Genomic DNA, 16,825 nt, shown 5'->3' with positions numbered 1-16,825 from the left:
AAGAATGCGCTGTAAAGATGCTTCAACAGGAGTGTTTACAGGCGAAGGTGAAGGGAACATAGATGGCATAAATATTGTCTTCCTGTAAGCAGAAGGTAACTGCTGTTTGTGAAAGTAGCTCCATGTTTCTTTTACATTAAACTCATCAGGGTGAAATGATTCTTGTTCTACAGGTAGAGAATCTGAAAATACATTGGGACATATTTTCTTGATTTCAAACCTGAGTTCATTTATGTAGTTTTTCTGCTTTTTTTTCCTCACCTGGTTTATAGTAAAACACTTTGTCCTCTTTCTCCCTCTTTATCACAGTGGACAAATGAGAGTTGAGTTTGCAGGTCAGTAGAAAGACTTCTAATTTGTTGTCTGATATGCCATTGTTAAATACAGTGGATTTCAGTCCCTTTCCACCTAATAATATTTGTTGAAAGATGGACCTAGGAAACATCTCTGAGATTTATTAATATCAAGAGGAGATTTATTATTTTCTGCATTGGAGAAATAAACTGAATTTTGCTAAGCTGGAATTTCTTGGTTTCAGTATTTATATTTACTCCCTCCTCCTCAGAGGTTTATTCTTTGTAATACTGTCACATTGACACTGAGCTCATTTTATCTGGGCAGAAGTTTATCTTTTTTACCCATTTGGGCAATGATGTTGCAGCTGCGCATCCAGCTTTCCTGTTTATAGCTATTGATTCTGTATATGTATTTATTTTGAAATTCAAAAAGGCTGGAATAAACCAGAGTGAATAGAGTGCAAGAACACTCCTGTATTCCTGTTTCGTTCTGTTATGCTGTTCATTTGATTATAAGTACATATTTGGCCAATATTAGGAAATTCTAAAACGTAAGAGTGATTGTTGTATGCTACATCAGCTAAAACCCAGATTTTTCTGGAAATTCAACTTAGAGATGTCCTTACTGGCTTCTACATAAGAACAGTGATGCTGGAGTTCATACCAGCTCATTTAAAAACGACAACCTGTTCAAATCAAAGCCTTGAAAACAAAAGATATTGCCAGGATAGCCTTTCAAACGAAATTATTCATGTGAATAGAGCATCTGAATAGTTTGTACCTCGAGTTGTTTGAACCATATTGTAATCAAGCAACAAAAAGCAGAGGAAACTTTTTGTAAAAGGTAAAATATGGTAAGGGGTAAGTAAAGAATGAAATGACAATTGCTGCTACGTTAATGCTGAATGTTGGCTATTATTATCAGTCCTAGGGCATAACAGTAATAACTCAGAAAATCTCAATAGATTTTATTTTATTTTACTATCAAATGACTTTATTTTAGCCTTTAGTAGTAGCTGGTTTCTATATCCAGTGTGTACTGTCACTCAAAGAGAACACTGAAGATTCTCTTAAATTTGAGTAGACAACTTTGCAGTGAGCAATTCTGTATTAGAGTGATGAAATTAGCTAACAGTTGCTAGTTAGCTAGCTGTTGCAGTAAACATCAGCAGAGATGCTTTATGTTGGTGTGAGAATACATGCTAGAGTGGCCATCAATCTTTGGAGTGGCTGGCTGGCAGTTTGAGAGTGAAACAGAACGAAGAAAGTTTTCTTTTGTATATGCAGTAAGTTAGCTCAAAATATGTTGCTACTTTCTTCAGTAATTCTGCCAGTTATATCTGCAAATGTTCATGAAACATGGATTTGGTTAGCCATACTAATACTAATTCTAAACTGAGTTTGTGTGTGTTAGCAGTTGTGCAGTGTGTAAGGACTTGATGTATTTGTAGGAAGTAAAACAAACCAAGAACCCTATTTTTGTTACTCTGTTGTGTTTTCAACTATTGTTTGACATTTAATTTGAGGAAGATGAAGAAGCTTCCACTTAACTAGTTTTTCCTCTTGTAGTTTTTTTTCACTTGACTTTATTTCAGCAAGAGTTGATAAGCCTAAGCCTACGGTTTTACATGTGATGATCATGATGCAAAGCAGTATTTACTCGTGATTATACTGTAGAACTTGTTTTGGTTGTTTTGGCTTGCCACCTGCAGGAGTTTCCCTCTTCTTCCATATGATTCCATAGCAAGTGATAGTTAGCTTTTGTATTCCCTTCATCAATTCATTTGAAACTAATCAGTACTTGAATACTTATCCTTAAACTTCCACGCTCCCATATAGTTGTCTGAGCAGTTCTGCTTAGTTCATATGCATTATATCCTTTCCTTCTGAGTTTCTAAGTCTTGCAAGTCCATGTAACTGTTCTAATAAAACTATCCAGTGTGCAGGTTTATAGAAAGTGGGCAATTTAAGATGCTGAAGTTCAGTATTAGTGTTTTCATGGATGCTGTAGTTTAGAGTGTCTTGTCACCCATGGCAGCTGAAGTTCTAATAATGAAACGTGATATGTTTAAAGTCATTGTATTTACACAGTGTGGGGTTTAAAACTTTCTCCTCTGGAAACAAAGCAAGCGTAAATATCTTCATCAAATATATTTATTTTCTCTTTGATTAAAGCTAATAGCAAGCTAGTAAGAACTGTTTTAAGTGCCAAAATGAAAACTCTTAGTAAATAATTCAAATTGAATATTTTTTTAAAGTATTTGTAGTGACAGTTTTTCTTAAGTGTGTAAAATGAGGTAGTTGCTGAACTCATCAGATTGTGACCTTCACATTTGCATAATATCATGCAAAAATCTTTTGCGGGTTGCACATCTTCTGTGAGAAGCTGCTGGCTTTCAGAATATATGGTTTACTTTGGAGCTGAGAGAATTCAGATAGCAATTACTATTGGTTTTGTTACAAGAACCATAAGTCAACGTATATTAAACTTGTTGGTGCTGTTGCAGCTGTAGAGGTAATTTGTCATCATGCCGTGCTTCTTCTCAGATAGGTTGCAGCAGCTGTATTTAATTGCTCTGCTGAAAAGCTTTCAGGTAAAGATCTCATGTTTGGCAGCATTTGATCCTGCTGTTACTTGCAGGCTGATTTTAGACTCCAACTGTGGGTAAATCTTTCCATGTATGTAAGTGTGCCAGTCTGCTCCTGGGGACGGTGGGAAGTAGCTGAGTCATTAATCCCACAGAGTAAAGCAACATCATAACATCAGTAACTGCGTGACTTTGTGTTCTTCTGTGAGCAGATCAGAAAATAGCTGAAGTGCTTGATGACTAGATGTGAGTTTGTTTTGGTTTTTTTGCCTAAAATCTCATACCACCATTCCAATAAACGTGAAAATAATTATGATAGAGGCCTCTGGTCTCAGCTGGGGGAGGTGTTTAAGCTTGTGCATAGCTGCAAGCATGTGAAAAGTCCATTAAGTTCAACTGGATTCTATTTCACATCTAACTATCAAACTTCTAACATGTATGTGGGAGATAATGAACACTTACTATGAAAACAGAGGTTCTACAGCATTAGCCTGAAGTGCTCCCTAATTCCCTCCCTGCTGTTTGCTTTCCTGACATTCTGAACATTTCCAGCTCAATCTGTCCTCCCATACTGATCATACTTCTTCTTGAGAGAAGATGGCTGGAGAATTTAATTTTTTACTGAGACGTTGAAAGCAAGAATAGAATTATAACTGTATTTTGAGTGCAGCAGGATCACATTTCCACACTTGGCCCATTAACATAGGCATTTACTGTAGTGCTGAAGGATACTTCTCTAGAATGCTTTGCTTTTAGAAAGAATGCAGAGTAATAATTTACTGGAATCTTAGATGGTTTTGCTGTTATAAGGAAAAGGGTGGCTGCATGTATGGTATCCTTGATACATAAAAAGGTTACAAAAGGGGGGAAGGTGATGATGATATCTCATTAATACGGCTTTATTAAGAACACTGCTAAAGTGATTTGGCATTTTTGACAGTGCATAAAGGTAAATGAATAGAAAATGTTCAAAAGAAACTTCATTTTATCATACAGTCTGCGCAAAAACTTAGAAATTATGTTTTGATATTTGTAGTACTATATCAATTCTTCGCATCAGATTATTTGAACTCATCCCAAATGTTTATTTATGTACCCGACTCTCATAGCATGTTCTTGTGGGATAAGAAATGATATCTGCAAAACTTACTTAGCTCCCGAGAAGCAGATTTTTTGCTTTGTTCTATGTCTCTTTCAGCTCTTGCCAGCTGTATGTACAGAGGTTTTAAATACTAAAGGAAAGACCTGTAAGTCTGTAGTATTGGTGCTTATGAGATGTTGCCATCTGGAGCAGTCCTGAACAATTGCCTTGAAATTAGGTGGAATTCACAAAAAAGGCACCCACTATGCCTTTGTAAATACTCATGGATCGTGGTTATTGCCAAGGCTTAAATAGGGCAATATAGATTCTGTTGCTTTGTTCTTAATTACATCACTTTTGGCTTTTAATTCATATGCAGATTGCAGTGAACAGGCAAAATGCTTTATTTGGATAATAGATACAAATTTTAAAATATGTTGCTTTAAAAGAAAATAGACAGTGTATGGAATAGCAGTGTCTCCATCTAGCCATTGATGGAGATGGCGTTGGGAGGGTTTTCTTGTTTATTTAAATACACATTGTAATGAAACAGACTACGAATTTGGCATTTTACATAAAAGTTGCTAATCACCAATGATCTGCTGTAATTTAGAAGTAAGTAGACTATTTACTAAAATTCTACAGCTTTAATCCAAATGTCTGCTACTGTGTGGTTCAGATACAATAGCGTATTCTGCAACTGTTGAATTAAATTCATATTTGACATGTTTTTACCCATCGCATTTCAGGTACAGGACAAGTTCCGTTTGGACCTTTCTGATGAAGAAGCTGTCCATTATATGCAGAGTCTAATTGATGAGAGCGTCCATGCCCTCTTTGCAGCTGTGGTGGAGCAAATTCATAAGTTTGCACAGGTGAGACAGTTTGCACAGCTCATTTGGCATTTTTTTCTGAAAGCTGAGTGAAGTGAGATTTGGAGTGGTAAGCTCAAGACTTCATTGTTACCAATGCTTTAGTTCATTTTTCAGCAAGCTCAAATGTGTTCCTGCCAGCAGGACTGCAGAGCAAACTCTCACTGGTCCTAGGAAATTCTTTCTAGCACTTAGCAAGCATGCTAGATGGGATGTAACTGGCTGCGTTATCAAGGGTAAGAGTTGTGAATTGGAAGGGTGAAGTTCTAGAAGAGAAAGATGAAGGACTCTTGTATCTTTCATTTCCAGAGAAAAAGTGTGATGATAGATTTTCTTCCTTTCCTATGTTTGTGATAATTCTTGAAGTGTGCATTGCAGCTACTTATGTCTGTAATTAAGGCAGCAGCTTTGCTCAGCAAGGTGCATAGGAGGGGCCAGGATCTCTGCTCAGATAGCATCCACGTTTTCTTCAGTAGAGACAGTAACCTACAAGATGGGATCCCCAGCAGCTGTGTAAGCAGCTATCCCTGTTTATTAGAAACCTCAGAACAGGCATAGTTTATTCAGGAATGCAGCTTGGTCTTAGGCCTCATACTCAGACAGTGGAAAAAGGGCTCCTTGCTTCCAGAAGATGTGAGGTAGTGGAGGATCTGCATCTCCAAGTAAAGGATTGAAATATTTTCTCTTAATAAGGAAATATGTTTCTGCTAGAGTTTATAAACTAAAGTTGTTAACCGTATGTATGACTGCTATCCTACTGTAATTCTCAGTCATTAAGAAAAAGTTAATTATTTATGTTGAATGAAGTTGTCCTAACAAAAAATGCTTTTTCCTTACAGCTATTAAAGTTTGTGCTTATCAGAGATTTAAGATATTTCAGCACTTGAATGTATTAGGCTCATGAGAAGAAAAAGATTTGAGAGGAAAGATGAAAGTGGTCGCAAAAGCCAGACATTATGCTGATACTTTTTTAGTCCTTCAGAAAAGTGATCAAAAACTGATGAAATCAGATCTCCTCAGTTTCTGTGGCTATTCATATTGCCAGAGGAGTTCCAAAGAATTTATTGTTCTGCAAGTTATTTTTTTATTTTGAAGAACTTCATTACAGAGCGGGGGAGAAAGTAGAAGTGTCAATTCCATCTACTTAATGTATTTTATAACGGTGATTTTACATGTTCAGGGAGGGGGGAAGGGAGATGTTGAAAAGTGAAAATGCTTCAAAATTTGTTATTTATTATGGATTATTTTGATCATAGGTTGTGGAATGGTAATTTCATAAAATGAAAAATGCCTAACGCTTACCACAGGTTCTTATAAATAAATAAGGCCTTTACAAAGATCCAAGATTAAAATTTTAAAGTGCCTCCAATATGTGCGTAGACCTTTCTTTTAATCACATACCAACAGTGACTTTTTAAGACATATCTTTTTACTTCGTTGGTATTAGGTGACGGCCAGTCTGCACTACATAATTGTTATTGCATTTGTGAAGCTGTATTAGTAAGTCAGAGTTTGTGGATTTGATTTAGTTGACCTTTTCTTTTTCCGCTCAGACTTATTCTAGCTTGACCTTTCTTCAACCCTTACAACTGCTTTTAAAATCACAAGACAGATTTGTTCAGAATACATAAAGTAACCAAGAATTTGAACCTGAGGCTTCTAGATCTAGAATGGTGTTTTAACCAACAAGCTGTTTTTCATGAGGCCGTGAACTTTGTGTGTAGAGTTTGTGCTGCTGCAGTGTTTGACATCTGTGTCCTTCAGCTTTTCTTTTTTGTTTCCTGGGATTATGGATACAAAAAGAACAGTCACAGATGAATTGGCAGTTGATAAGTATTGACATTCTGGAGACTGAATCTAAAAAATTAAAGGACACTTCATACTGATACTTACAACTTCAATATTCAGAATTTTCTGAAGCTGTGTTCTTTTAAAATATTTGCTGGTGAAGTCTTCAGAGTCTGTAAATAACTGAACAAATGAACACTGAATGCATAACTGACTTTACTGCAAAGTAGTCACCTTACACAATGGCTAGTTGAAGCTTTCAGTCTGTTTGTGTACAATACTGCATTGAATTGCTGATGACCTTTCTCTAAATAGTCATAAAAACTGTCTAAAAAAGAAAAAAGCCAAAAAACCAAACAACCTACTCAGGTGTAATGATACTCACTTAAATAGTGAATTAGGTCCTAAAACAACACAATCTTCCATTTTTGAAATGCCCTCAAGTATTTTATTTATTTATTTTTAATTTATCAATAAGTATTTATTCTCCTGCTGCCTCCAAAATAGCCCTTTAGGGAATCTGTGCTACAGCTAAGAGCTTTTTAATAAGGTTGGTTGTTGCAATAACCATCGTGTATGAACACTCTATATGTCACTCTGTAGGTAGTAGTGTTCTTCTGTAAAATAAACTCTGTATTTTGGCATCAGCGTGGTAGGGTTCTCTTGTAATAATACTGTGAATTGGATTCAGTTCACAGCTCTGCTGCGATGCCTTTTGTTTCTAATATGTTATTAGGTATTTTACAGACCTTTTTATGTGATATTTATTCATAATGGTTATCAACAAACTGTTGTCTTGATGTAAATAAATTTAATATTTAGAAAAAGTAAATGGTGCTGTACTGCACTGCTTGAGATGAGAAAAACTGCATACTAATCTCAGTTGATAGTAATAAAGATGGGATAGCTATTTCTCCCCGGAAACCAGCTTTCATTTTAGCATTGTTTCTGCAGAAGGAGGAAACAATCTCCAGCTGGAGTAACTAACTTTGCATTTGTTCTTTGTGAATTTACAACTCAGATCAGTTGCATCCTGGGCTTATATTAAGCAATGATTTTTAAAAAGGGGAAGCATGGAAGATGAAGAGTGTCCCAACTAAAATGTATTTGTGCAGGTGGGATTGTGCTATTGGCTGTTCTCTGTTAAGGAGCAACATCAATTTAGACAGTAAATGTGAAGAGGCTTTAGGATATCCCCAAGCTGTGTTCTCAGTACTGCTGCATCCCAGAATGTAGTTGTAGTTCCTTTTACTCAAGACAGTGCTTCTGGTTTTATCCTTTTGGTGGAGCCAGTCTTGCTTGTCAAAATAAAACATGGAATATCTACTGCCAGGACTGTGTACGTTGCATGATACTATTTGTCCAGTGCCAGATAGAGTTGGTTTCTAAGTTGTCTGTTCGCTTGAAGGATTGTGAACATCACCTCACTTTTTAGGTGGTGATTTTCAGTTTCTTTCAAACCTGGAGTTCATTTTACACTTAACTTTGATTTCTGAGAGTAAGTAAAGGTTGAACAAATACTTTTGTGTTTGTTTTTTTTCCCCTTCCCTTTTAGTACTGGAGAAAATAAGCCTTTTCCAGTGGGTGGAAACAAGCCTCAGCAAACATTCAAGAATAAAGTTCTCAAGCCTTTATGGATTTCACCAAACAGTTTTGGAAGGCAGAAGACTTCGGAGTTTGGAGAACTGGGAGCTCAGGAGAAGCTTTTTGAGTCTTTGTTCTTTGAAGGTTTAAAAATAACTTTTTTTTTTTCTTTTTTTCTTTTTTTTTTTTTTTAAATTATTATTATTTTTTAATGAGGAGTGTTTATATCATCCATCAGGCATGGGTACTCTGGAATTTCTTTCTGGTGTAATGTATGAACCTCAAAGGTTGAGGTGCACAATTTCCTCCCAGTTTACCTGGAAGAGGCTGGGTTTGATGGCAATATTTTCGTATTTAAAATTTGAAAAAAAAAAAAAGTTAGATACTGTGCTAATTATGTGTATGTACAAAGTGCAGCAGTCAAGGTAACTGTTCTTCATTGCAGAGAAACATGGGATTGTTAACCACTCTCCTCCTACCAACTTTGTTCCAGGAGTAAGTTTTAAATATGAGTTGTATGATCCTTTCTTTCCAACCTTGGGCAACGTTATCATTTAGAAAGGACAATCATTTCTTCCCTGCTTACAAAAATGTTTTTATCTGCTGATAAGTTAGCCAGCTGTAGGCAGTCAATTAAATGATCACTAACCGGCTCAGCAACCGTAATGCACAGTAAGCAGTTCAGTATTTCACACTTTAACTCTGAATGTTTTCTGTACAGTGATTACATATTCTTGACTCTAATAAACCCTTTGCTATTACAGTCTTGAGGTGTTCTGTATTGTCTTTTTTATCTTACCTGCTGAGACATGGTGTGGTAGAGGATTATGTTTTTAACTCTTAGCTTTCTGCAAGGGTTTCCACTACTGAGTTTTCTCGAGTCAGGAATAAATTGACTTTTGTGCCACATATTGAGTGCTTAATGAATCTGTTTTGAATGGTCAACAGAGTAAATAAGCGGTTCATAAATGCATATATCTTTGCAAAGAGTACTGTTTTCTTTCTTTTTCAGTAACTGTCAAGAGGAAATCCTTCCCAGTTATAAGAAGGACTGATTTGGTTATGAATATGATATTTGTGAAACAGGTCTTGCTCTTTGCTGCTTCTACTAACAGGTTTAACAGTTTAACACGTTTTCTATGTATGTCTCCACGTAATCCGGTACTGTGGGAACACTGTGTTCATCTCCAGGAAGTTCTGAACCTCTTGAATAGCTGCTCAGGTGAACGTCAGACGACATTTTTCACTCTGCACATTTGTGTTAAAGAGAGAAGGTGGCATGAAAGTGTGCATGGAGTGGGGCTGTGAGCTCCGTCACATCTAGTGGAGCATGATGCTGTAGTTGGTGGGAAACAGGGCTGTACCAGCTGTGTCACTGTGTAACTTGTCATGTCATTAACCTCTCCAGCAGCAATTACAGGGAAGATAAATACAGCAGATGAAAAGCTGTTTGTATTTTGTATAACTGGAGATAGAGCATTAGGAAGCCATCTTGTAAGTTCTTTTCTTTGTCTTTCAGCATTCATCTTGGTCTTGTTTTTGTTTTTGTTCTTTTCTTGTCATCTCTGTTGTTTCTGTTGGGTTTGAGAGTGAGAGAAGCAAAATAAATGATTCCACGTATTCTTTTTTTTTTTTCTTTTCCTACTCTGCTATGCAGTCATGGTTTCATTTCAGTTGCCAGTGCTTCAAGAGCAGGAAGTGGCACAAAGTGTATTCATATGTAAGTGTATACATGTATGTATACAGATGTGTGTATATATATGTATATATATATACACATATATTTATTTATTTTTGTGGAGTGGGAGTGTGTGTGTAAAGCAGTAATGGGCAAAAGTATTTCACATTGAGGGAAAATAAGACTGCTTTGATATAAAGAGTTGTGCATCCTTTCAGCAGGAATTGTCCCTGTTCTTATAGACAGTTGTGTGACTTTTCTTTTTGTGTGCAGTCTAAAATAAGAAGCACTTCTGCAAGAGCTTGGGGGAATAATAGCTTTGGAAAAGAGGCAGAGGAACAGAAAATAGGTACTTTAACACCTCACGGTGTCCTGGTAGCAGCAAGGAGAGGTGATGTTACTGAATGGCCTGTCCTTTGTAGTCAGCAGAGGTTTTACTTACATGACCCAGTATCATCAGTCGATGATAAAATATAGTGGTTATTATGAAGTAGCTGAGTGCGTACATTTATGGTATCTTAAGGGAGTCATTGAAAACAGATTGCTGGTGGATTGTGTTAAAATAGATTTTTGTAATCCCTGCAGTTGATGTGATGATTCCTTGTAATAGTGAAACTGCTTGAAGTACAATATTTGTTTCTTCCCGTCTTTCCAAACTTCCATGATTTAGAAGAGACTTTGTCTTGAGGGGAGTAATCTCACATTGGAAAGGAAACTACTGAACCCTTACTTATTTCTAGAGTACCGAGCAGTGAATTGGTTCACCTGCATGGATTCTAACCTGAAACAGCAGGAATGCTGCTTGGAGAGGAATTTGTAGCTCATCTGCACACAAAAATCAGTAAATTAAGCTGGTGTGATCCTTTCTGAAGTGGGTTAAGCTGTACGGCAGTGAGGCATGAAACTTCTCCACAATTAGAGATTGTGCTAAATGTAGCAAAGCCAGTTTGAATTCTTTCACTTGAGAGAAGTGTGGTAATCCAAATTTTTTCCTCACTCACCTCTTTATGATGAAGGATCAGAAGAAGGTGATTTTGCAGTGTTGTAGAAGGCGATAAATTCATATATTGTAATATACAAAAAGTAAAGTAATAATAAGGGAGGACTGAGTCAACGTGGGGTGCTCTGGGGAGCTCTGAGATTGCTTCTTCCATGGGCAGTCTGTTCGGTATTCTTCAGTATACAGTCCTGACAGTGATGCCCAAGAATGGCACTTTTTCTGTGCTGTCAGGTGTTTAAACATTAATTGGAAGATATAACTGTTGGATCACACAGATGCACGTTCCACAGTGTCAAAAAAGAAAAGTTTATTCTGTCCTTGATCAATAAAATAGGAAGAGGATCCACAGGGTTGTTGCAGCTTTGCAGCGTTTGAAAGGATCTTATAAACAGGAGGGGAGGCCAGATTGTTACGTGGGCAGACAGTGATAGAATATGGATGGATGATTTTAAACTAAAAGGGGAGAAAATCGGGTTAAATGTTAGTAAGAAAATTTTCTCTCAGGTGATGGTGAGACACTGGAATGGGGTTCCTAGAAATTATGGATACCCCATTCCTGGAGGCAATGAAGACATGGAGGCTATGAGATTTTCCAGGAGAATATTGTGGGAGATGGTGTCAAAGGTTTTACTGGAATGTAGGTACATTACATCTGCAGCCTTTCCCCCACCCAACAGGCTGATCACCTAAGGAGATCAGACTGGTCAAGCAGGACGTGCCTTTATATCAACCCACACCTGTGGAGTCTGATCCCCTGCTTGTCCTGTGTATGCTGCGTGATCTCACTCAAGATTATAATCTCCATTAACTTCCCTGATACCAATCAGGCTGTTTTAGCCATCTTAGAAAAGTCTCTGCTCCTGATAAAGGATTCATGAACTTCTTCCCTTTGAACTTCAGGTAGAATTACCCAAATGCTCCATGCCTACATCCAGGTACAGAGAGGTGCCTATGTGTCCTACCCAGCGAGTCACAGCTCCCCAGGACAAGGGGTACTTTGTCACCGGTGCAAGGACAGGGCTTCTTTTTTTCTAGTACACAGTGGATTGGGTTTTTCTTCCCTTTTTCTGGTGATGTGGTGTCATGTAATGTGGAGGTGTTATTTCTTAATCACAAAAGCAAATATGATGTTTTTTTATCTCCAGATTTGCTTCACATTTGGTGGATGCTCTTTTTGAAATGAGAGTTAAACAGAGAACAGTTGCAATTCTGTCTTGTGGCTTTCATTGTCCATTGGCCTTGAAGACTTTTCACTTTATGAACTTCAGTTTCCCTCTGAGCTCTGTAAACTTGGTGGTGCAAACTCATTTTTAGCTTCTCGCACTAAAGTACCATAGCTTGGGGCTCTAATTACAGACAGATCTGAGAAGTGCCATTATAATCTGCCAAGCAGCAAATCGTTTTGATTGTGTTTTACATTCAGCCTTGGTTTGCTGGCTTGTTATTTGTTCCGTACTTTAGAGTTGAATGATGCCTGAAGAAATGTACTTACTGGAACTCATGTTCCTGTCAAACATTGTTTTGCTGGTTCCCTCCATCTTAGAAAGCTGTAATAAAAAAAAATATAGGGAGAGTGAAGCTATTTCTTTGCTTTCCTTTGCTAATCCCAAAGTTCTAAATCCTAAATTGTTTATATAGCAAACTAAGATGATTGTGTTTTTCAGCTTAAGCAAGCAAGAGCCATAAAGACACATTGCCAGACCTTTTTTATCAGGGTCCTGCTTTTCTGCACGCACGTCATCCAGCTTAATGGGTACCCAATCCTGACTTAATATGCAGCAATAGATAAATTGTTATTCAATAATGAGATATAGCCAGAAGGATGGCTTAAGGCTGTACAGTTTTTATAGCTTAGCACTACATGGATTGTAAATGGGCATGAACAAGGACAGCTGAGAATTATAAGTTCCAAGGTTCTCATTTACAGTCAAAGCTGTGCGATAAGCTTTAAGACTTGTAAATCAACATACCCACAGTTCAGTCTTACATCTTCATTATGTAGGTGTGCAAAAGGCTTAGCATATGTTGTTCTGCTATTTCATAACTTTATGTAGCACACATTAATATCCCTAGTTGTATACCAATATTTTGCAATAGCAGTTTTGCTTTTGAGCCTCTTGGTAAGTCATAAGAATTTTTGCTTCTCAGTTTTTTTGTTATATTTGTTTTTGTTTCTTAATATATTTATATTAAGAATTAAATATTAATATATTTATATTGTACATTACTGTTGTAGCTTGCTGCTAGTGCCCCATCCGACACCTTGAAGTGTTCATGTGAAGAGATGTTGCATCCATAACTGCTCTAGGAAACCTGTTCCAGTGCCTCACCACCTTCTGAATAAAGATATTTTGAGGCATCTGTGGACTATTCCATAATTACTTGAAATCAAGCATGATTGCGCCTAGAAAAAAAATAATAATAATAATAATAATAGTTTTTGGATTTTCAACATAAAGAAATTAAGAAAGGAGCTTTACTTTAAATGAATTTGAAATCATTACAGCAAATTTCTGCTGACACAATAAAGTAAGAGTTGATCACAGCGCTCTGTGGATATCAAGCAGCTGATTACTGTTTCATATCCAGTCTCCTTGAAATCCTTTATATCTGGCATCTGGGATCCAAGTGGTTCTTCTTTCATCTCTTGAATCCATTTGTGTTGTCTTTATCATTTTAATTCTGTAAGCTGATCTGAGGAAGCATCACATCACTGTGTTTGCAAAGTGGTTCTCATTTGTATGCCTGGAAGATCAGAGAAACTCTGTAGTAGAAATAATTATGGTGGGAACTATTAGTCCAGGCTCAAATTAGAAAGCACGTGTAAATGGATGCAAATAGCATGTGTAGAAATAGATGTTTACAGTTAATTTGTTGTGAAAAGTAGAAAGACCCAGAGTCTTTTTCATTAGTGCCCAGTGACAGGGTAAAAGGCAATGGGCACAAATGGAAACACAAAAATCAATCTGAACTCAAGAAAACATCTTTTATTGTGAGGCTAGCCAGACATGGGGACAGGTTGCCCATAGAAATTGGAAATCTCTGTCAGTAGAAGTATGTAAAACCCAGTCATCTTTGACAGTGTGCTTTAGGTGACCCTTGTTGAGCAGCGGGGTTGGACTAGTTGGGCTGAAGAGACCTTTTCTGTCCAAGATGATTCTGTGAAAATTTGAAGTAATGCGACAAAAAGTGAAACAGAATGGATTCTTTTCTTCTCTTACTTAATGAACAGATGGTATCCACCAGAAATTAGTGAGAGAAAGGTTTGAAATAAATAGAAGAAAGCGCTTTCCACGCAGCGTGTGATTGAACTGTGTAATTATTGTAGTGTTTTGTGGACGCTAAATGTCAGTTAGATAAATGTGTGGAGGAAACATTCATCAAGGCTAGTTAAACATAATATTACAAACATTTATTGAATGTCCTGAATCTGCAAGCCATTGGAAACCAAAAGACTGCAATGGAGGTATGTCAACATATTGCCATTCTTCCCCTCTCTCTTCTCTTGGCATTTGTCATTGGTTGGTGATGAAGGTGTAGCATAGTACAGCTGACATCACATCAATGATCAAGTGTTTAGAAGTGTAATGCATGTCCGTTTTGTGATACCTTTTCATTACAAATACTCTGATATAAAGTTTTTAGCACAAGAGAGAAATTGTCTGTCACAAGGAGAAAATACACCTTGAGCTGGGACAGGAAGGATTTGCAGAAAGGGCTGATTCGAATAAGAAGGTTCCATTTTTTTGTGTCCAATTTTGATGAATATTGCATCTGAAGACTTAAAAATCATAATTAAAGATAAATACAAAGAATTCCATTCCCAAGACTGTTGTAGCAAGAGAAAATGTAACATGCTTTTCAGAGGCTTGAAACAGTTCTGAATTAAATAATAAAATGGCTTAATAAAGTGAACTGTGTCATAAGGCATCTGTTCCTTTTGCAAAGTATATGTATGTATGAGGAGACTGAGCAGTTTCCTATTTAAACAAAAAAGAAAAATCTTACCATTTTATAAATATATGATTTATGTGTGTGTGTGTATATATATATATACGTATGAAATATCAGATGAGAAAATGGCTGATCATAATTCTTAGGCAAAGTAGTAAAGAACTTAATTAGCATAAGACAGTATGCTAACACTCTGTAATAGACTACAATAAAGAAGACCAAACCCTGGTGGCTATTCTTGTTTTTGCTTATGAGAAATGAGGGAAATACAAAAGCAGCTGTTATCTAATCACAGTGCAGGGAAGGAGAGGTCTGGACAGGAGTGTTTTCTTACGTTTTGCTGAAGGACCGTTTAGTCAAACTGAGGTTAAAGCACAAGTGAAAGTGGTAGGATTTCGTGCAAAGAATCTGCACAAGGTTTAAAATGCTGAAGATTAGACAATGTGGGAGTTAATTGAAGTCTGGGTAAGAAAGTTCTATCTTGAAGATGAGAGCAGCAGTAACTGCCTTTGAACTAATGTCAGTGGGGCACTGTGATTAAATACATCTTGTTTATAAAACGCTGCTGGTCTCTGGAGCAGTGATTAGGAACTCAGATCAATTATATGTCTACATTGTTTTAAGACCACTTTTTCCTGTTGTTGCCTTCACTGCAAGCTATTGGAATGAGAGTGAAAAGGAGGAACTTTGGGTTACATACATGGAAAAATAGGTTATGTTTGAATAGGAGGAGCCCCATGGGATATCACCATCTGTTATTTCCTCCAGGTTCATTTAGGGTAGCTCAGCTAATTTTTTTCAGTTTTTATCTTGCATATCTGCCCTGGGTGAGAACTGACCTGCTACGCTGGCAGCTGAACCTGCTGCTTTTTGTTCCTTAAAGCTGACATGGGCGTCGTCTGGAGAGCCGAATGCAGCTGTAAGTGTTCTAAATCCCTTTGTCTACGGTTTGATTACTTTGATAGCATTCTTCCATCATATGTGATGACAGAACACTTAAAAGCATCAGACACAAAATAAACATTAGAGAACAGTGCTGGATTCAGGGGGTGGGGGTGAGGAAATGCTTTCTTTTAAGTAATGAAATCTTAAAAGGGAAAAGAAGGGGAAAAAAGACAAAAAGAGAAGAGAGGAAGAGGGGAAAAAAAAATGGAAAAAAAAAAGAAAAAAGAGAAAGGGAAAGGAAAAGAAAAAAGATGTACCTGATTTCTTTTTGTCAACTGAGAGATTTCTTGATGGTTTTATTTTTAACCTTAAAGTTTGTGCCTCAGGGTAAGCACACAACATTACGCCTCTTTTTGTAGGGTTAAGCCAGACCAACACTTAAATCAGGAAATCAAGAGCGTGGGTGATCCTCTCTGCTTATGGCATGCTGTCAGACAGCTCTGCTCTGTGGAATTGTAATGTCCTTCAGGAAACTCAGACATCGCACGTGGTCACATCAGCCGTATCACACTGGCTGCCTGCTGCCTATAAAGCTTTTTCATAACAAGGAGGGCTGAAGCCAATGCGTTTTCTGAGTGCCAGGCTGCAAATCAGAGGCTGAAGCCCTTTTTCCTGAGCACTGCTCATTTCCATTGACTGTTCTGTGATTTCTGTCAGAATTCTGTTTTGTTTTTTTCACAACATGGCAAAGTGGAAGTCCAATGTTAGTCCAGGACATAAGGGAATGACCAATAACCCCATGGAACATGAACCGTGAAGCTGCTGTCCTCCTTGGGTATTAGAGTTCCCCAACAGAGCTAGTTTTGATGACTGACTGATATTAATTGGATTTCAATTACCAACCTTCCCGTCTCAGGCTAATCAAATACTCTCCTGAAAAGTGAAAAGAGAAAAGAAGAAAAATCCCCTCTCGGAAATGGTTTCCATATTCATTTTTCTTAACCCATTGGTTCCTAATTATTAGATGTCAGTGAGCTTTATGTAATTGCATGCTGCAGAACAGGCAGTGTGAGCACTGACTGGTGGAAGATGCAGTAGA

General features: G+C 37.2%; 1 protein-coding gene across 1 annotated transcript in view; it reads left to right on the top strand.

Moving 5' to 3' along the window:
- Positions 1 to 8,977, top strand: part of PIK3C3 (phosphatidylinositol 3-kinase catalytic subunit type 3) — a 59,288-nt gene extending 50,311 nt beyond the window's left edge. Inside the window, exons 24-25 of the mRNA XM_072360197.1 lie at positions 4,715 to 4,840; positions 8,181 to 8,977. Coding sequence (XP_072216298.1) covers positions 4,715 to 4,840; positions 8,181 to 8,195 — 141 coding nt within the window. The 3' untranslated portion in view covers positions 8,196 to 8,977. The remainder of the gene's footprint in view (positions 1 to 4,714; positions 4,841 to 8,180) is intronic.
- The last annotated feature ends 7,848 nt before the right edge of the window (positions 8,978 to 16,825 follow it).

Source organism: Excalfactoria chinensis, chromosome Z (assembly GCF_039878825.1).
Source record: "Excalfactoria chinensis isolate bCotChi1 chromosome Z, bCotChi1.hap2, whole genome shotgun sequence".
Classification (NCBI taxonomy): Eukaryota; Metazoa; Chordata; class Aves; order Galliformes; family Phasianidae; genus Excalfactoria; species Excalfactoria chinensis.
The sequence above is the reverse complement of the archived record's forward strand: the minus strand, read 5'-3'. Positions and strand labels throughout refer to the sequence as shown.